This window comes from Strix aluco, chromosome 17, assembly GCF_031877795.1.
Source record: "Strix aluco isolate bStrAlu1 chromosome 17, bStrAlu1.hap1, whole genome shotgun sequence".
Classification (NCBI taxonomy): Eukaryota; Metazoa; Chordata; class Aves; order Strigiformes; family Strigidae; genus Strix; species Strix aluco.
Window position 1 is genome coordinate 16117086 of NC_133947.1, and position 21492 is coordinate 16138577.

General features: G+C 43.7%; 1 protein-coding gene across 1 annotated transcript; it reads right to left on the reverse strand.

The window, feature by feature from the left end:
- Nucleotides 1-13847: 13847 nt before the first annotated feature.
- Nucleotides 13848-17638, reverse strand: GDF5 (growth differentiation factor 5). Its single transcript, XM_074842732.1, has 2 exons — nucleotides 17005-17638; nucleotides 13848-15405 (listed from the first exon to the last, which is right to left on the reverse strand). The coding sequence occupies exons 1-2, from the start codon at nucleotides 17636-17638 to the stop codon at nucleotides 14537-14539; spliced, it is 1503 nt and encodes a 500-aa protein (XP_074698833.1). The 3' UTR covers nucleotides 13848-14536.
- Nucleotides 17639-21492: the final 3854 nt, after the last annotated feature.

The following is a 21492-nucleotide window of genomic DNA, read 5'->3' on the forward strand; positions in this document are numbered from 1 at the left end:
TTGAGGAATGCTTCTGTCTTTCAGAGTGAGCAATACAGTACTGAAAAGACAAAAGGGTTTCACCCAAGAATTTTGCACAGTGAGAACTGCCTGATCTGCCAAGCTGGAATCTCCCGGTTAAATCTTTCCTGAATTTTCCACTTTTTGGACTTCAGAGACAGGCACCTCTATGACCTCTGGTATTTTTTACTTGCCACATTTCCTCCTCTCCAGCAGCGATGATGTTTCATGCAGACCACTCTGCAGTCAGACTTTCTGTGTGTAACTTGCCAGGAAACAGATTTTCTCTGTTTTTTTAATCTGTGTATTTCTGTCCACTTTCAAAAGACTCTCCATAGACTGCAAAGAGGTTCTTGAGCTATTGCAGTCCTGAGATTACTTATGCATTTAACCTCTCCCAAACTGGTTCAGTGGTCATTACTACAATTCTATTTCTTTTTTGACTTAATTAACAAGGAATGATAAATAACTTATAAACAAAGACATTTAAAAATATATGATGTTCCTGTCCTCCTAATTTCCTATCAGCACATAATTTTATTTCAAGTGTTATCACAGAACATGCTTTTTCTGTTTCACACAGAAAAGCAGACTGACCATTTTTATGTAGGCCTGTGTTCTTGTATTTTAAAGTGTAGCTATGCAAGTTAATCAACCATTTTGAAATATTCTAAATATATAAAGTCCCATGACAACTTCTTGTATTTTTCTCTTCTCAGTCACATGAAGAATCAAAATCAACTTGATAAGGCAATTTTTAGCCCAACATTTGCTAGGGAGAGCTCCCTCCTTCTGAAAAACAAACATACTTTAGACTAGGGCAAAAGTACAGGTCTTTCAACTTCAATCTTTCCTCTGCTCAGTCTAGAATTCCTGTCTAAGTGCAGATTTAAAATTATATTCATTTTCCTTCTTAACCACCTGCTCCGGCTTCTGCAGAAGAAAAGTCAAAGGAAATCTCATGATCATATGGGGAAACAGGATCTCTTCACATTACCTGGGGTAAGCAGGGCCGGGGCACTCCAGATAACAAGGAGAATAGTCCATATGGGTATTCCAGGACGCTCTGGAGATCATGATAAAGAGAAACCCAATTGCAAAAACTCAGTTCAGGTCCAGCAGGTCTTATTAACTCTGGTTCAGTGCCAATACTGCAAGACTGCCAGCTGGCCCCTGCACTATTTGAGTGTCTTTGCAGCATACTTTCCCAGTGCTCCAGGTTCTGAAAGGGCCTTGTATGTACCAACAGAGCCAGTGCAGGTCTGGCACTACGTTCTGTCTCATGCACTCTTTTAGGACCTGAAGTGTAGATCAGTGATATCAGGCCCTTGGAGCCCTGGTGTATGTGGATTGACTTCTTCCAGAGCTTACTTGGATGTCTCTGCACTGCTCTTACCAGAACTGCAAGTTCCAGAAATGCAGTGAGGGGCCATCTGACCGCATGGGGAAACCCAAGTTCTGCTGGATTTCTAGCTCTGGCTGTGTGCTGAAGGGAAATGGCATTTCTAAGGTTGAACTGGTAGTTTATAACAAATTTGTCATACTTCATCTTCGCAAAATTTTTCTCCCTTGCATACAGAGTAAATCTGGACATTTTGAGACCAGGTCTGCCCTTAGTATGACATCACAAGCTGGAAAAGGACTTTTAATGGAAGCTAATTATATTTTTATCAACTTAAAGATGCTTAGTCCTCTCCGTAAGACTGAATACTGTTTGGGGTGTCAGTGTGCATACATTCAGTACCGCCGTTTCCCAGGATAAATGCTGTTTAAAAATATGAAAATAAGATAATTTTTTGATAAAAGTACAATCCTTACAATGCATTATGGACCTTGAAAGGTTTGGCAAGTATGGAGATCGATTCCCTGATCTGGAATTCCTTGGCTAGGGGTGCAAAGTGGTCCTTGCTCTGGTCTCCGGGAGGGAGAGTGCTGTGGGAGGAAAAGCAGATGTGAAACAGAACAGGCTCCTCAGTGCTGCACCTCACTGAGTTTGGTGAAGCCTACCAAGCAAAACCTGAACTCCATGGCTGAACTGTTCAGGGGAAGTAGAAATAGAACCTGATTACTTTTTCCAAGCTTCTATATCCTAGTGGCTGCTGCTACTGTTAAATATGATAAACTCCTATTTGTTCACTTTAGCTTGCCATCAGTACTCACTGTTTGCTGGGGCAAGCCCAGGACGTTTCCCTCCCCACCTGTCAAACCTGGAGTGTGCTTTGGCACCCTGCCACTGCAGAGTCTCAACGACTTGAGCAGACTGCTTCAGAAACAAGACATCCCAGTACTACGCCGCCTCTACTTCATGAGCTTTTCTTCCCATCTGTATGCCTTCTGAAGAAGAAAGTGTTTGCTGGTCAGAGAGGTTTTCCACTTGCGCCTTCTTCAGCTTTCCATTACCGCTCAGAGGTTATATGGGGTGCAGTGCTATACACTGTACTGTACTATATGCAGAGGTGTTCAGACTTAATTTATTCCCTTCTCCTGGATAAAGATTATTGCAGCTGTGTGTTTTGGAAAACTATCAATGAAGGGAGTTCAGCTCATACAACACACTTTCAATAGGGTACTGTACTCTATATTTCCAGGTTCTGTTTTAATTACACTTGCATATTACCTTGGAGGAAGCTGAAATCTGGAAAATGTTTTCTCATATACCATGTCTTAAACCTTCCTGACCTTCTGTTTTATACCAAGTACATTTATGTTTGTGATGAAAGCCATATAATATGGGGCAAGGTTTGGCTATCCGGGATAATCTATCAGAGGCATGCTGTCAGTCCCTCCTAGCAAAGACTGAGCAATTTTCACCAAGAAATGTCCCCATCATCCCTCACCCCACCACCTTCCCAGCAGTCAGTCCCTCTTCCCTTCACGTGGCTCTCAACAAGAGCCAGAGGAGTTGGCCACGTGTTGTGAATAGGGCAGAATAGTGGCCCTCTCCTGGGGCAGCGAGAGGCTCCTGCTGCTCTGAAGAATCCTTGAGGGCCTGAGCAACAGGATGGCTCATGCAGTGGCAATATATTGCCCATATCCCCAAAAAAACAAGCACAATCCTCATTTAGAGAGGCTGTGTCCAGCAGTGCACCCCCAGAGCTTCGCAGAGGCTGGTGAGCAGGAGCAGCACCGGAGTCCTCAGTGTGCCACGCACCACTCCTGCCGGGCCAGGGACGTGAGCACTGCTGGTGAGCTTCTTTATTGTCCGTGCTGGAGACCACTGGAAAAAAACAGCCCAATGTCCAGAATTAAACCCTCCTCAAGACAGCTGGCACTGTGCAGGGAGAGCAGGGCACCAGGGGGAACTTCTGCATGCCACATACCCTCTAGCCAGGAATAAGCGGTTACAAGCAGGTTACAGAAGTGCCCTATGAACTCGCAGCAAGAGGTACAAACCTTCTTCAGCGATCGGAAAGTGTGTGCTTCTCAGGGCTGACAGCAGAACAAAATCTGTATGAATCAGGCATCTGCTCCAGAGCATCTTTCAAGTAAGCTTTAAATCCATGCCAAAGAGAACACATCTTGATCTTCACATCCTTAGGATGTCTGGAGAATGTCCTGAGAGAAAGGGTTTTAGTGAATATGTGTGAGCACCAGAGAGTCTGTCAGTCCTCTGCCCAGCTCTTGGAGCTCAGCACGTCAACATTCAAGAAGTGCAGATTGCTGTCAGCATCTTTCTTCTGTTACTTCTGGAAGAGTTCACTCCTCCTGGAGGCAGAGGTACGTGGTGAGCCCTCCAGCCTGGGACACAGGTCTCTGCTCCTGAGTCTAGCACTGACAGAGCTTGTGAGGTTGTGCCTTTACTTGTCTCAATGCCTCACCCTAAAAAGCAAAGTAACTTTTACTTCATAATGAGTAAAGGGAATTATATAAATCTTGTCAAGCAGGAACCTTTTAGTGGGACTAAGCTGCTTTTTCACTTGGCTGTAAACAAGGATTTTCAACTATGGGGCAAGAACTTATAAAATGGAAAGTTTTTCATTAGAAAGCAGTGATTATGGAAAACCAGCGTTGGTCATATAGAAGGCTGAGTTTGAACTCCTAATGTGATGGTGTAGATGAGAGGGAAAGCTGAACCCTGAACTGTAATGAAGGTCAAAATCCAGTAAAAGTACAGAGTTACTAGTGTCTCTGTGGTACTGATGAGACTGTTACTGCAACATTAAAGGAGTTCTGGTGTTCACACTACAGAAAGTATTTGGAGTGGGAGTCTAAAGAAAAACGCACAAGAAGAAGAAAAAAATCTGGTAAGGAAGGTGCACAGCAAAAGCATAACCAAGCTGATCTACCTCTTCCATAGAAAATAAAAGAAAAAAATTCATCATAGTCCGCCTAGGTAGAACAATGCCCGTGGGAGTAAGTTTTTTCACGTAGCAGACAAAGAAGCCAATTCACTGATTCAAAGTGGAAACTGGACAGTAGGTAGAAATAGCTACTTATTAAAAAATGAAGTGCTAATATTCACAAAATTAGCTTAGAGCTGAATGTGGTGAGCTTTTTAAAACTTTCGGTCTTTAAATCAATCCTGGATCTCTCTTTCCAAATACTTCCAAATACCCAACTATTACGTAGCGTCATTTAATTCCAAGGAACTTTAAAAATAGTCTTCCTTTAAAAATAATGGTGGGTAAAGAGACACCACATCAGAAAGCCATGCTTCTCTAACAGGACAGTGGCCAAAGCCCTGGTAAGCCCTACTCAACTGATTAAGCCAGGAGGTCCCAGTGTACTAGTTCACTGCAAGTTTTGGGCTGCATACAGAACATAAGAATGGTTTTACCAAGTCAGACCATGGATCTGTCTAGTCCATCTCCTATAGACAACAGCAGACCCCTGAAAAGAAAATAAGGACAGGACAAATGTGCAGCTAGGTTTTCCTGGCACAGCTTCTCAGCTTCCATCTACCAGTGGCTCAGAAAGTCCCATGGACTTATGTTCAGCAGCTTTTCATGGATTTTTCTTCCATGAACTTATTCAGTTTTTTAAACATATGTAGACTTTTAGCATCCAAAACAGGGTATGCTCAGGAGTTCTGCAGCTGGGCTACACTGTAGGAATCAGTATCTTCCTGCTTGTTTCAAACCTGTCCTGAACTGGTTTCATTTGGCACATTGTGGTTCTTGTGTGGGAGAAAACTTGCTCCCAGTTCACATTCTTAGCCCTCATCACTTTTCCTTCTTGCTCCAGTCACCTCTCACTGAAGGGCTCCAGTCTATCTAATTACTCCTCTCGCAGAAGCTGTTTCATACTTCCAGTCATTCTTATTGCCCTTCTCCAGCTCTACTGTATCACAGAGTGTTCAAGAGTCATGTAAACCCCTGGAGTGCCTGCATATTGTTTTCTCATTTGTTCTCTATTTCTCTCCCAGTCATTCCTAAAGTTGCATTTGCTGCCTTGGTTGCTATAAAAACTGAACTGACATTTCAAGGACTCAGAGGTAAAATTTTTTACCTCGGGTAAGCAGGGCTCATCGGGCTAAATCTTAATTGTTCTTCCTGCCCTTATCGCCTATGAATTAAACTACCATTCTTCAATCACATTATAAGATTCAGTCAGTATCAACAGTCCCATAATTTGCTCATAATTGCCAGGTCAGCACAGTGACCCTTTATAGAACTGAATTAAATTCCTTTTCTCCTGAGTCTCCCAAACCTCTGGAATTTCCCCAGAATTCCAAGATTTATTAAAAATCAGTAGGCTTATTGGTGCGGGTTAAATGTTTTAAAACTGACAACGCCAGCACATGCTCCTCATCACTTTCTTATCTTACTGGCATGGGGGATATTTCATTACTGTTGCAAGAAGTGAATTATTTCTTATGGCTTTTTCTCTTACCAAAAACATTATAATGTTTTGGGAGACAGATAGCTCCACTGTGTTTACATTTTGAGATAAATAGCAAATTATTTTGCCTAGAACTCCAAAGAATCAATCTGTTTCTAAAGTTTCTATGCCTCAGAAAGATTCCAGCTTACATTTTCTGAAACTTATTGAACAAATATTCACACAATGTTATTCTATAGGAAAAAAAATGAAGTCATCAATAAACTTGTCCCATTCCTGTAATATTTCTGCATACATCTGAGATTCATCTTCCATCACCGACCCACACCAAGTGGGTTTAAATTCCAGTACAGACGCTATGAAGTGAAGATGTGTGGACTGCAGGCACTAGATGTTCAAATATGTCAGCCTTGACCAAGCCTGGGCACCATGCTATAGCTCAGGGATCTGTAAAAATACTGTGACATGTATCATCACTGGTGTCAGTGACACCTTCTCGCAAACGCCTTCATGTGCTAGAGTAGCTGCCTGGATGCATGCCCAGAGCCTGAGTATCAGCTATGCTGCTGCCAATCGCTCAAGTCCTTTCTTTCTCTCCTCTCTCCCGCCTCACACTCGGTATTTCTTGCCTGTAGGACTCATACAGCAGCTGTTCTCACAATGTACCTAAAGTATCAGGCTGTCTGTAATACAGCTGTTTACCTAAGGGCCCAGCAGTAAGAGGAATCAGTTGAATGTGGAAGCATTTAGTACAAGGCCTTCCTCTGTGTGATTCATATCAGAAATCTAGGTCAGATCACCTGTTCCCCAAAGGGCGCACTCCCTACAAGGGGTACCAGGGTAGATGTCTATCTCAGCCCTCCTTTGCAAGCTCTCCAGCTTCATACTGCAGGGTGCAGGCAGGAATGTGACTTTCCCAAGTAGCAGTCCGCATGCAGCTGCGCAGTGGGAGACATGAAGAGTTCCCACCTCCTGGTGCCTCCAGCCAGGTAGAAGTGCAGCAGGGAGAAGGAACTGAGCCCAAGCCCTCTGCACTCTGGGCGAGTAAAAAGAAAAAACAAAACCAGAGACTATTATGTTTATCGGGACCCTCTTCACTGTTTTTTCTTTCTTAGACAGTAAGATGCTCTCATGCCTGCAGCTGAATCCCAAAGGGACAGAGGGACCCAATCTGCAGGTACATTGCCCTCTACAACTCCCTGAAAGGAGGGTGCAGAGAGCTGGGGATGCGTCTCTTTAACCAAGTAATAAGCAATAGGACAAGAGGGAATGGCCTCAAGCTGCGCCAGGGCAGGGTCAGACTGGCTCTTAGGAAGGATTTCTTTGCAGAAGGGGTTGTTGGGCGTTGGAATGGGCTGCCCAGGGCAGGGGGGGAGTCCCCATCCCTGGAGGGGTTGACGAGTCGGGTTGACCCAGCGCTGAGGGATCTGGTGGAGTTGGGAACGGTCAGTGTGAGGTGAATGGTTGGACTGGGTGATCTTCAAAGTCTTTTCCAACCTAGACGATTCTGTGATTCTGTGTACCTGTGCCCAGAGAGGAAACTTGTTTGGGGCACTGTGCCTGGTGTTGCCCATCAGCTCCCTGCTCAGCACACAGATGCTTCAGTTTGCTCTCCCAGGGCCTGGTCTTCCCTCTAACTGTCTGTGAAGCTGCTTACTTTAGTGCTCTGAATCAGCCTGCTGCAGCCAAGGGCTGTTGCAAAAAGCACAAAAATGCCAAAGTTAGGCACCTGAGGTAACTGTCCAGGGCTGCACGATCAGTCTTTTTAACCTCAGGTTGCACATGGCCTGGAGAAGACAGACTGTGTGGCCAGCAGTGAAATTCGTGATCCATCTGAAAATCTCGTAACCAAAAGTGCCTCATCATCCAGACTCAGGTGTCTCAGTTCTGTTGCTTTGGACCTCCCACAACAGCACACACGGCCACAGTCAGTATTGTGCTAAAGCTACCGCTGTTTCTGGCTGTTCAATGCCACTGTCAGAAGCTATTTGCCTTTGCTGGGCTTCAGCAGCCTGCTCTTGCTCTAAACCCTCAGCAGCTTCTGGGCCAGAGGTCTGAGTAAAGCCCTGAAAGCCACTACCATGAGAAGGACAGGCAAGTGTAAAGGAGAAGAGTTGCTCACACCAACCTCTCAGGAAAAGGTTTTTTTTTCCTGGTAGGAATGTAGACACGTCTATTCCCACCAGCAGCACTGCCAGCCAACCCATCTCATGTTCTGTTTGGGTGTACATTCACTCTACAGTCGCTCCTGCATTCAGTCCATCTTGTTATTCAATCTTTCACCCAGTCCCCAGCCCCTGCTGTCCTCTGCTGCTGTGGGACTGCCTATCTGCCTCCCCCCGAAAGCCGCTTCTCCCTGAGTCCTTTCTCCCAAGCCACATTCCCTCGAGTATTTCTTTAGAGCACCTCTTCCTGTGGCATGTGCTGCTCCATGCACTACCATTAGCCTTTTACCCTCTCTAGCTGGGTCCCTGTAATCTGATCACTAACCATATGAGTTAATGACTTCTTTGACATCTAGATGTTATGAGTCCTATTGCGTCTTTGCGGAAAAGAGAGCTCCCGTGAAGATATACAGCCCCTTCTCTAAGCCCGTGGAGGACCCAAGTTGTGTTTCTCTTTCAACATTTCTGGAGGAAGATTAATGTTTTGAAGCCATTTGCATGAGCAAAATGAAATGTGTCTGGTTTTATCAATAAAAAGCTTATTTCTGACTTTTTGCCATCATAAATGGCACCTTGTGAAAAACAGACAGACAGTAACTGAACGTGCAGAAGGAATTCCCTCATTTTAATGGCATTTCTCTGGCAGTACAATGGGCAGAGTCTGCTCAGCCTGGATTCCTGGATGGCAAAGCCTGGCACAAGATATTATAGCAAAGAGACCCTCAGAGAAAAACCAGTGAAAAGAGCATTTTCTGTCCCCTAGCAGAAGGTCAGCCAATTAATCACTATTATTATTAACAAAGTCATTTTTTCTTGACAGCTGTGCCCTTCAAAATGACATCAGGGAAAACTGAACCCATTTGCATTACTTCAGCTAGCCAAATCATTGCAGAAAGTTGAAACTAGTTCTGAAAAAAAAAACCCCAGCAAAATAGGGACATCAGTGAACTTGGGCTGACAGAATAAATAGACTATTCTGAGCAGTCAGCAAAGTGTATTTACTGCACCGTGTTTACTATTTTTCCAAAAATGTTAAGATTTCCTTGTTTATTAAATTTGTTGAGAAGCAATGAAATCTCATGCAATTTTATTTTTAAATATCATTTTACTACCCAACAGCAACAGTAAATTCATAAAATAACACGCGACTGACCAGGACTATGGAGTAAAAAAAAATTGTTTGCTTTGTACATTCTTATTAGTCTTGGCTAAGATGTTATAAAAGCAGTATCTTTTAACACCTTTTATTATACAAGGGTCAAGGGGTTTTTATGTTTCTTAAAGAAAGCTTCAAATAGCCCACATAGTGGGTTACTGCATCTTTCATATGGCTGCTGTATAAACAAGCACATTTTACACAGGAAATGACATAACCATGTAAAAGTGTACATGGAGTTTAGGCACATATTCAAACACTAATGGGAATGCATTGTTTTAAATGGCATACTTTTATGTTTACCTATTGAGCTTAGTACCCATATTTTAGCCAAATACAACAAAAATTATCCACACATACCTGTCTTATAGTGTACTGTTTATTTGAAATTTGGACCTTCACAAAGACTCTCATGGGACAGATAATGACCCTAAAAAGTAAATACAAATGAGGCATTCTCAGTGAGAGAGTGAAACCTGCCATCATAAAGGTGGAAAGCTGAACTTTTAACCTGTATTGCTTTACAGCTCAGGTTTCTGTGCGTTTCTACCATCCAGTTGCTAACACCAACTCACCCATGGGAAGAAAGCTGTAACAATAATTTAGGGTGTCTATCTTTGCACTTTATATAATGACCAGGGTAAAGAAAGTAGTGCCAAACTCCTGCAATTTCAAGGTCCTCTGTTTCTTTCCAGTTTCTTTGCTGTGTGTCAGCCCCAGCCTGTGCCCTATCCCTAAACCTCTGTTTGCAGAGAGCAATGAGGGTTGAGTGAAGTCCACCTGGGTTGTGCTTTTGTGCTTATTGGTGATAATGAATGTTTGTAGTGGCCACCATTTACATATCTTAAGAAGTTTCGATACATGTTTCTGTTCTCACACCAGATAACTGAAATTGCAGATTTCCATGGAAAGTCTTGACAAGATTTGCAATGGTTTGTGAGTAGAAATGGAATGGATATGTGGAATTCAGAGAAAAAAAAAAAAAAGCTCACTGTGGCAGCATCTTTTTGTTGCTACTGAAATTTTGGGTGAACTAAGAAACTGCTTTGAGAAGAGCAGTGAAAGAGGTCGCTCCCTTCGATACTGTAGATTGAAGTGATCATAACCATTCATTAAGTATCTTATAACTAATTACAGAGGCAGAAGGTTGTGCCAGATGATCCCAATGGCTCAAACAATACACCAATAAAGCACCTATCGGCTGGTGGACATTTACACCATGGTGAAAGTCAGTAAGCCACTCCAGCATAAAATAGCATTGAACTGGAATTCCTTGAGTTATCAAACAATCTCAGTAACTGAAATGCAAAAGCATACTTTGGACATCACCAAGAAAATTCAATTTGAGAGTTAAAAGTGAAAAAACTACCTTAATCCTGCCATCTACTAAGGCCACCATTATAAACTCCTCGCTTTCAGCTGGACCAAGCTTGAGTAGTGCCAGGACCATCCCTTCTGGATGTCACCACATCTGAGCTACCACCTAAGCAAAGTGAATGTCATGTTACCTCCTAACCTGAATGCTTGGGCTGAAATTGCTTCTGTTTAGGCCAAACCCAATATCTGGCAATTTTGATGCAGTAATAATCCATTATAATTCTAGCATTTTAGTGTCTGTAGTTTCAAATTTGTTTAAATTGATTTTAAAGACCTACGAGTGTTTTGGTTTTTTTTCCCCTTCAAGGTATAACTACAACCCAGCAGAATTTTGGTTTTTGAACCATTACCAAAGGGTGTTTTTTAAAACTTTAGTATGTCAGTATTTCTTTTAATTTTTCCTCAGTTCATACTGTTTGCTTTGGGATAATTGCAAAATCTTAGCAATTTTTTTCCATTTTGATGCTGATACATATTTAATTTCATTTTACCATTTACCTGAATCTTTATCATGCTTTATTCATGTATTGTGAAATTCATATGAGGTCAGGAAACAAGAACTGCAGAGAGATACCTACTAAGTTTTAAAAACTTTTTATCATGACCAGCGTCACCAGGACCCTCAGGCTGATCAACAGCTCTGCAGTGTGAAGTGTATAGCAATTTTCCTCCTCAGATTTCCAAACTATCATGCATTGCATGTAGTATCAATGCTACCTTCCTCCAAAGCTGTTGCAGCATCTCACGAATCCAGCTGGCACTGAAGAAAACTGCTCTTTTCAGGCAGTTACAATCCCAGGAGTTAACTTGTCTGTTAAGACAACTTAGGTTTGCTTCAAGTGAATTTAAACAGGCGATTTTAAACTGATCACGCTTAGCCATTGAGGAATGTGCCTGTCATTAATAAATGGCATGTCACAGCTGTATCTGTCATACTTGAGAACAGGGATTTCACTGGGAATGTGCAGACAGGCATGTGCATGGGGAGCAGCACTCTCATGCAAGGAAGAAAGGAGATGGCCCTTTCTCATGGTCATCTAGCCAAGCTCTCCAGAAGGTAGCTGAGGTCAGTGCTAGAGCATCCTTAACAGCTGCAGGACAGTCACCTAGAAAACAGCCAGGAGCAAGAAAAGAACTGCTTGAACAGAATGGGCAAAAAAAGTCTGAGATGCCCTCTTGGCTGTGGACTTGGCAGGAGAATGTTTGTAGCGATGGTAAATCATATCTAAATAAGCTTGTAGTAGTCCTTGTTGTTTTGGAAGTCATATGAGACCGGCTGGTGATAAGCAGTCAGTGCAGGGGACAGTGACTGCTGGTCCTGGCCCAAGACTTCACTGGGATGAGGAAGAGCAGGACCTGGGAAGCACACACGCTTAGAGTCCAGGAGGGAGACAGAGGAGCCCTGGGAACAGCCCTGGCCCACAAAATAGATCCCTAAGATGCCAGAATTTCACAGAATCACAGAATCATAGAATCGTCTAGGTTGGAAAAGACCTTGAAGATCATCCAGTCCAACCATCAGCCTAACATTGACAGTTCTCAACTACACCATATCCCTAAGTGATATGTCAACCCGACTCTTAAATACCTCCAGGGATGGGGACTCCCTGGGCAGCCCATTCCAATGCCTGACTACCCGTTCTGTAAAGAAATGCTTCCTAATATCCAGTCTAAACCTTCCCTGGCGCAGCTTGAGGCCATTACCTCTTGTCCTATCACCTATTACTTGATTAAAGAGACTCATCCCCCCTCTCTGCACCCTCCTTTCAGGTAGCTGTAGAGGGCGACGAGGTCTCCCCTCAGCCTCCTCTTCTCCAGACTAAACCCCCCCAGTTCCCTCAGCCGCTCCCCATCAGACCTGAGCTCCAGACCCTGCACCAGCTCCGTTGCCCTTCTCTGGACACGCTCGAGTCATTCAGTGGCCTTTTTGTAGTGAAGGGCCCAAAACTGGACCCAGTAATTGAGGTGCGGCCTCACCAGTGCTGAGTACAGGGGTAAGATCCCTTCCCTGTCCCTGCTGGCCACACTATTGCTGATATAAGCCAGGATGCCATTGGCCTTCTTGGCCACCTGGGCACACTGCTGGCTCCTGTTCAGCTGGCTGTCAATCAACACCCCCAGGTCCCTCTCTGACTGGCAGCTCATCTGACTCATCTGACCGACTTCTCATGCACATGTTACAAAGTAGCTTCAAGTGCTCCTCATTCTACACGCCTGTTAACCTGTTAGTTAGTGATTCGCCTTCCTGTCAAGTAACAGCATTCTGACCCACCTTCTTTTGTGTCATCACATGGCCTGCACCAAGCAGGATCAATTCCTGCAGGCAGAGACCGTGGCGCTGAGCTATTATGAAGAGATCGTACATACGAAAGCTCCCTGCAGTGCTTTTTCTGTATCACCACGCTATAGGTTATGGTACCGGGCAGGTCTGCCCACACAGGGGAACTCCATGTGTCTGGCAGCAAGGCCACTTAACCAGGTATTTTAAGCTGATTAAAGGCTCAGCTGCCTAGAGAGTGCAGGAGGAAGGGCAGAGCTCTTGGTCACTGTTTCACTACAGCTGTTGACCAGGAATTGAGGATGGTTTGTCACTAGTGTGAGCTAGAGCATGTCCAGTCTGGGGTACCGACCAGGAGGACCTCAGGGGCCATATTCGGCTCCCTGCCACTACCCACACCAGCGATGCTGTGCAGAGTTCAAATCCAGGAAATTATGTGACTTGATGGTTTAAACTGTGATGAAACAACATAAAACCTTAGCATTTATATTTTATACTATTCATAAGCTACTTCAACAATTTCTGATGGTTCTTATGGCCTTTCTGATCTGTCTACAGTTGAACATCTGGTAACCAGTTTTGTAGGTGGAAACATACACAGAATAATCGCACAATAAATTTATAATCCATGTCTAGAATAGATAAAGCAGATATGCAAACACACAGCCCTTGGAGGTTGGAATGGAAGGATACCAGAGCTCTTTTGCAATCATCTGCATAACTCATTTTTGCCCCAGATACATCAAGTGATAGTGTCATTCCCCAGCAGATCAAACCATGCCATATTTTCAGATCTTTCTTCCAATGTTTCCACAGTTTCTCCCTGTGGCAGCAGAGTTAGAGGCAAGCAAAATACATGGACGTGTTTTGCATACCACTGGTATTCTGCTGCACTGAAAAATCCCTTTCACTTGTATTTATTGTACAAAACCATTAAAAAACAATTTCTTAATAGCATTGTAATTATGCAGAGTTGGACAGCTAGACACAATGTAGCACTGTGTCAATAATTTATTACATCTTATGCCATAATTGAACACTTTTACTATGAGCATTTGAGAACAACTTGGACCTTATACAGAGTAATATATCTTGCTACATAATAATGGAAGGGTGGATACTTAAGAAAGATATGTAGCTCGGAGGAAAACATACATGGAAGCAAATACCTCCTGCATCATCTATCTCCATGTAAAACTTAAAACTAAATCAACATATTATATTTAATGACTCCTTTTTTATATATGCATAGTTTCAAGAGCTAATCAGAAAGAAATCATATTACAGTGTAACTATTTACACCAAGATGGGAGCACACCAGAACACAACCTTCTCTTCTAGACATCAGGACTCTTTTCTTACATTTCTTAATGGACAAAGCACATGGGACTCAGACATAAATTCAGTGTCAAGAACATTGTTCAAAGGATCGAAGAGGTCATATCCACAGCTCACTGATACCATCTTTACCCACTGCCTCGAGGCTAAAAGCAGGTGATCTAGAGGTGTGGAGGTATAATCTTCTCTGTCATGGACTTCAGATAGAGCCAGTCTCATGTCGCTGACACAAGGCCTTATATCAGGTTGCACGACAGCATCCCAATGCTACTGAAATATGCCCATGGTGGAGAGACATACAGAAGCACTGGATTTATTGCTACATCCTTGTAAACATACTTACCCTAGAGGTAAGAAATCTAGTTAACCTTGTTTGAGGAGAGGTTATGTTCAGTGTGTCATATTACCTTTCATAACATATTCATGTGAGCAACTGTTCTGCTACCTACAACCACATGACTCCACCACCATGTCCTCATATTGCTTGTACACCACGTTGTTTGCAGAGTCAATGAAAAGAATGCTAATAGGACTCAGCCTAGTTGGGACACAGCAAGTCGGGGGTGTTGATTCTGGGTCCATTGAGTTCATTAATGTTTGGATAACTGCATGATTGGTGGGCTCCAGATGGGATCGAAGGGGGAATTCACAGAGCCCTTCGCAGTGATAGGCTTCATACTCTAGAGGGGCTATGATCCAGTCATCCCAGCCCATATCCTTAAAGTTCACATGGAGGGCTTTTCTGCTACACCTTGCCTTCAGATTCTTAGTGGGCCTCTTCCCTTGCCGTGTTGCTAGAGGAGCTCTTCTCTTCCGCCTCTGATTGAATAAGTACTCATAAACAGTCTTGTCATCTTGGCCAGATCTAGCTTTGATTTCATTGAAGAATAAGTCTCTTTTTTTTGTCCTCCCAAATACCAAGAAGAGAGCCTTTTCATTGACCTGTCTTCCCGTTCTATTAAATCCCACACTCCTGAGATCAACAGCTCTCCCCCTGTCAAAAGTTTCCAGTTCAAAACACAAGTTAACCAAGTTCTTAAAGTTCCTGAAAAGTTTCCAGATGTCAAACACTTCCCACTTTGGTGTATCTGTGATACTGACAGGACGAGAGTCCAGGAGTGTTGCTGCTTGTCTGTTTGTAGAGCAACTAAATAATTTCACTTGGGAAGTTTTTCCAGAAGAATGAGACTTCCATGTATCAGAAGGCTTCTTCCTCAATATTCGAAGCTCTGCTCCCAGCAAACCATCTTTTTCTAATGCACTGATGTCAAAAATATATTTTTGTTTTCTTATAGTTGGCGCTCGCTCATCTAAAAAAAGCACACACATTTTTAAATGTATATCAGCACAGATCAAGATCAGTTATTCAATTCTTAATGGTTTTCCTGAAGTTTGCTCATAAGTCTGGAAGTTTCCTTAATTAGCCCACCAAACAGAAAGAGCAATTTTTGTCTAAGGGATCAGTTCTGTGCAGGGACCCAGAAGAACCCAGTGACTCAACAGGGAAATGAGTTTCTGAGTTTGCCTTGTAGAAATCTCATTTCTTTCACTGGCGGGCATTTTCTAGCTTCAAAGCAGCAATTAACCAATTGAAAAATAGTCCTTTTTCAGGGCTGAGCACTCACAGGGCCTATTCACCACTTATATCCTACTTAAATTACTGAAACAGAGCTTCAGTGGTGCCCAGGCCTCATGCTGGCTCCAAACATGAGCAAATTTACCCTTAGACGATACAATAGTGAATTAGTCCTTTAAAACCAACATCCCCCAGGAACTGCCAGACACAAGGATAATTGCCTTATTAACTTAACTCCACATGATTCACAACTTTTTCAAATTGGGCAGAAAAACATACCTCCCTTTAACCTGAAGTTACATTTGCTTGGTTAAGCTCATAAGCAACGCTAACAAGGAATATGGCTGAGCCAACGTTTTAGCGACATTACATTAACAATGCCTTCCACTGGCTAGCTGAGAACCTGAATGCAGCGCTTGTGAGCAGCGTGCCATCCCTTCCCAGAAGCCAAGCTATTCATAATTAATTGGCAAACAAATCCAGTCCTGGCTGAGTCTTCCATCACTATTACTTTATCAGCTGTAGCCTGTGTTGCTTCCCTAAGTACATGACAAATCACTGGAAGCAACATGGGGCTCTCCAACCAGAGCGGTGAGGTGAACATCATTCTTCAGGAGCCTGGTTATTTCTTGTGTGAAAGCAGACACTAGTCCAAATTTCAAAAAAAGTTTGCAACCAGAATGTTGAACAGCAAGTTCTGGAATCCCAGAAGTTATTACTCTTGTTCATCTGTGCTTAGCTGTGGGGCTTCTGTGGACAGAAGTTTGGTGGAACCTGGAAGCGTGAGCTCCGAGCTAGCACAGATACACCCACCCTACGCTGTAATGACTCTGGGTCTGCAGTGTAGTTCCTCATGATTCTACCTTGAACAAATCAAGCTGACCCTTTGATTACTGAAACTTGTGGGTTTTTCACAGAATAGCCCCGTTCTTAGCGTATCATGTGTTTTTAGACATACTTTACAATACAATCTAATGTCAACAGCTTCCAGGAGCTAGTTATGGAAAGAAAATAAGGCAAAAATTTAAAAGATTTTTAAACGCCTAAGCATGCAAAGATTGATTGACTTTCAACAATATGCATCTAAAATATTTTCTAAATGTTTTGTTTGGCTGCCACACAACCATCAAGTGCTGCCTCTAAATGAATTTTCTAAGATAAGGCAGGAGGACAAAATCTGCAGCAAAGATGTACGATTTAATTTACATTAAAAAAAGCGATTTGACTTTAACAAAGTATGATTATTTTCTGATACTCTCTACGTGTATAAACACTCAGACATCTCTCTGTCCACACACACACACACACACACACACACGAGCTCCTTTCTTACCTTGTCCTTTGTCTATAAAGCTGGTTATTGTATTGGCAAGTCCAGCCTCCAGTTTTACACTTCCATTAACACCTTTTCTTTCTGCATCTGAGAGAGTCCTGTACAAAGAGAGCATGTATTCATGTGGCGTTATAGGGGGATGTCTGAAAGTTTCCTTAGTTTCCCTCTGGGTTACAGGCTCTTTAGTCTTTTTGGTTTTGAAAGAATCAGTGTCAGTACTGCTTGTGCCAGTTTTTTTCAAAGCCACCTTGCTGCTAAGATTTTGAACCTTTGGAGTCACTGTCCTTACTCCAGAAGGTCTGCTGGGGAGTTGTCCTACCTTGCCCTCCGTGGCTGCTGTTCTTGAGAGAACCTTCTTTGATTCATCGTTCTTGGCCAGCAGAGCTCCAGCCTGAACAGCACTGCTTTTAGTCCTAGCCTTTGAGGTCCCAGTACTATATCCATGGCTTGCAGTCCTCAGTGTACCTGCCCGTGCTGAGGGATTCCTCTCTTTTCCTTCTGCTTTTAAAAAACCTAGTTTAGATCCTGGATTACTTTGACCTGCTTCAGAATTACTCAGCGCTCCAGGAACGAGATCCAGAGACAGCCAAGTCAAATGCCAAAGCAGTAAAGTGAGAAAATGCAGGATTTTCATCCTCTGGTCTTCCTCTGAATGCCACTAAAGAAAAAATCAGAAAAGGTTCCTCCAGTTTGGCAGAAGAAAACATGAAAGAAATTAAAAACCAAAGTCATCAAAAAGGGTTTTCGTTTGAGATTAAAACATTTCAAATCTCGTTGTTCAATACTTGTATCCAGTCCCATAGTGGAAATGCTCATGTACTCAGATACGAGCTCCCCTGACTTCAGTCAGCAGCTATAAAGAACTTGTTCTTGAAAAGAGAAAGTTTACCACCTCGTTTTCTTCTGTAAAACTGACTGAAAACTTGAAGGAGTCCTGTTTAAATCCAAGGGGTTTTTTTTCCAAGAAGGAAGAATGGCGTAATGCTGCCTCTGTGTTAAAAGGTTTTTTTAAAGTTTTGAATCCTTTCCAGTGAAAATATTTCACACACAGAGACCTGCAGGTGCTCAGAAATCTTTTACAAACCTGAACTCAGGAATTGGAAACGGAATTCCAACAAACCTATTTAATTACTCTCTGATGTCATGCTGTCTAAACTAATTTAACTGCGATATATTTCTTTAAAAAAATCTTCTTTACCCTTTTCATTAGCATGAGTCATACTCTGCCTCATGTGAAACAGCTCCACAGGCTCAACACTCCAGAGGATGCCTTTTCAAGTGGCAATACGACCTCTACCTTAGCCTTCAATGAACTTCACATTTAAACGGGACAAACTGCAAGATCAACAACTGAGACCTGTCATACAGTCCACTGGACACATACATTAAAATATTTAAGTATAATTAATTTAGCTCTTTTCCAGAGAACTGTAACAGTGGCTTCACTTTGTACTCCAGTGACTGAAGGGCTGAGCTGGTAACGCAGGCGCTTAACAAGGGTAAAGTTTAATTTTTCACAAACACAACTCGGCCATGCCCACAGTCAGTGTATTTTGGCATATTTATTGCTATGCTTTAAAAAAATGCATGTAAGCCCAGTTGGAGAAGAAGCTTCTGCGGGTGGGGATGCCCGCAGGGTGGGCGGCGGAGCAGTGCGGGGCAGCAGTGCACCCTGCAGGCAGGCAGCCTCCTCCTCCGGCCAGAGCCACTCTGGAGACACCCCGAAACCCCAGTCCTTCCTCCAGAGGCTGCTGAACACCAGACTTTGTTTTAAAATTAGATGCACAACTTCCAAGAGCCGCCTACCTCATGGCCACAAGGCTGGTAGTTAGAAATCAGCGTTACTTACGTGACAAGGCTATCCTGCTGCTTTCAGCGGTACAAAAGAGCGTGTGGAGCAAGCGAGTCTTTCATAAGCTGCAAAAAATGAGCTGTTGTTGTTCTAAATGAGCCTTCGGGAAATGAGGCACTGGGCTGGATTGAACAGGGATTAACGGGACCCTTCTCTCATCTTGCACTGATGCTAAACCCAGTCCTCCTCCTTCAGTTGTTTTTATTTCTGAGGCAAGCAGAAAGGGGAAAGATACACCACTTTTTAGCTTGATTTGTGCGTGCTGTAGCATTTCCTACCCTGACTGGTATCAGAAACACCAAACTACTTTCATGAATAACAACCTGCAGCCCTTTCTACATGAGGAGCTCTGAATGCTTTACCTTGTTTTGATGGCGGATAGAGGAATTTACAGATGTCACAAATAATGTAGATCCAAAAACTCACCCTCCTTAACGGGCCTTCCTCTGATGTCAGTTGTAGTTTTGATATTCCCCATCAAAATAAAGCAGCTTTTTGCTGAGTAAGTTCTGACAAAACCATTCTCCAGCAGTTGCTCCACGCCATCGCCATGGCTGTCCCAACCATGCCATCCTTTTACCCCTCCCATACTCCTGGGCAGGAGGCGGTGTGCCGTGTCAAGTTCTGTGCTATTGGAGCATTGATTAGCTCGCCAGTAGGCCACAAAACCAGCTAAATTTTGAGCTCCCACTTTTAACCAAGCGGGAGACCTGAGATTTTCCTGAGAAGGACCCTGCTGCTGCCTGCTGCAACACTGGGTAGGACTTTGGTTGGCCAGAGTTCAGTGGCAGTGCTGCATCCAAATGACAAACATCTATGGGTGCCAATGTGATCACAAGGTGTGTGCTTCAGGTGTTAGTGTGTGTCTGTGGCCAAGCATTAAAGAAGAGTATAAGCAGAAGTGCACGTTGCTGGCTCACAGTCAGTTTTCCACCCACTAATCCCCCCAAGTCCTTCTCCTCGGGGCTGCTCTCCATCCACTCATCCCCCAGCCTGTATTTGTGCTGGGGATTGCCCCAACCCATGGGCAGGACCTTGCCCTTGGCCTTGTTGAACTCCATGAGGTTTGCACAGACCCACCTCTCCAGCCTGTCCAGGTCCCTCTGGATGGCACATCCCTTCCCTCCAGCGTGGCTGCTGCAATGATGCATATCTGGTAGGTCCAGAAAGCCAGGCACAGCATGAAAAAGGAAACAGCATTTTTGGATGTCGCTTGGAATCAATGGAAAGCCAGTTGTCTTGGGATCTGAGTAGTCTCAAAACAGTGAAGATCTGGAACAAGAGTCTCAGGAGACCTTATGCAAGAAGTTCACCTGAAACACTACAGGTAAGAATGAAGCTGGGACACTGGGAATCAAGCCCGATGATGACAGCCCAGCTGAGGCTGCAGCATTTTGCTAGCAAGGCTGGAGAATTCTTGTTTCTGCTGTAGATCTAAGGATACAGAAGCCTTAGAGTGCTCCGAGCTGCCCCCACCATGTCCCACACCCCAGGCACAGCAGGCCTGGAGAGGTGTGAGAGAACATGGTTGGAGCCATCCAGCTGTTTGCTGTGACTCTGACAGCCAGTCCCTTTGGAGACTGAGTCTGACATGGTGCTTACACACAAGTAGAAGCTCTGAGCTCTTACAGAGCAGCAGTTTAGTTCAGGAAGATATGAAAAGTCGAGACAGCAGCAGTGCTGTATATGGAAGGGCATCATATTTATAGGTTGAACTTGTCTAGCTGCAGTTTCAGAAATTTCTTTTCTATCTTTGTCTCATTTGAAAGGAATTTATAGCTTTAAATTAACCTCTCTCTTCATCTTCTGATCAATAAGCTAGAGCTCCTACAGCCACTTCATATAAAGTAGGTTTTCAGAGCTCATTCCTGAAATGCCTTTTTGTAATCACTGCTTTGTAAGATGCTACCCCCAGTTCTGAGTATTTTCGGTTTTGCATAGATTTGTAATGATGCTTTAGCTATGTTAGAATACATCGAGCTGAATCCATCTCAATTATATTTAGGCTTCCACTGTGTTGGAGATGATTATCTGGACAGCCTTAACAGTCAAGAGAGAAAAATAAGATACGAACTAGAACTGTAGGAAGTCCCCCATCTGGTAACTGGTTCACCACCTTGTGCCATCCGCACGCTGCCACACTTGTGACTGGCTGCGAGGTGCCAGTGAAACGGCTTCCACCACCCCCTGGGAGGGCAGCAGCAGCTGTGCCTACCTGTGCTGCTCTTTACTGGACTGGCTTTGCTGGGAAAGCCCTGAGAGCTCTTGGCTTAGCAAAGCCTTCGGCAGCTCAAGTACATTTGTCCTTCTCCCAGGAATTGCTACTGGCGCTCGTCCTATCACTGGGTGAGCGGAGGGTGCGCAGGTATCTGTGTATTCAGCGCGCTTCACAGAATCACAGAATCATCTCAGTTGGAAAGGACCTTGAAGATCATCTAATCCAACCGTTAACCCAGCACTGACAGTTCCCAACTACACCAGATCCCTCAGCGCTATGTCGACCTGACTCTTAAACACCTCCAGGGATGGGGACTCCACCACCTCCCTGGGCAGCCCATTCCAACGCCCAACAACCCCTTCTGCAAAGAAATCCTTCCTAAGAGCCAGTCTAAACCTTTCCTGGCGCAGCTTGAGGC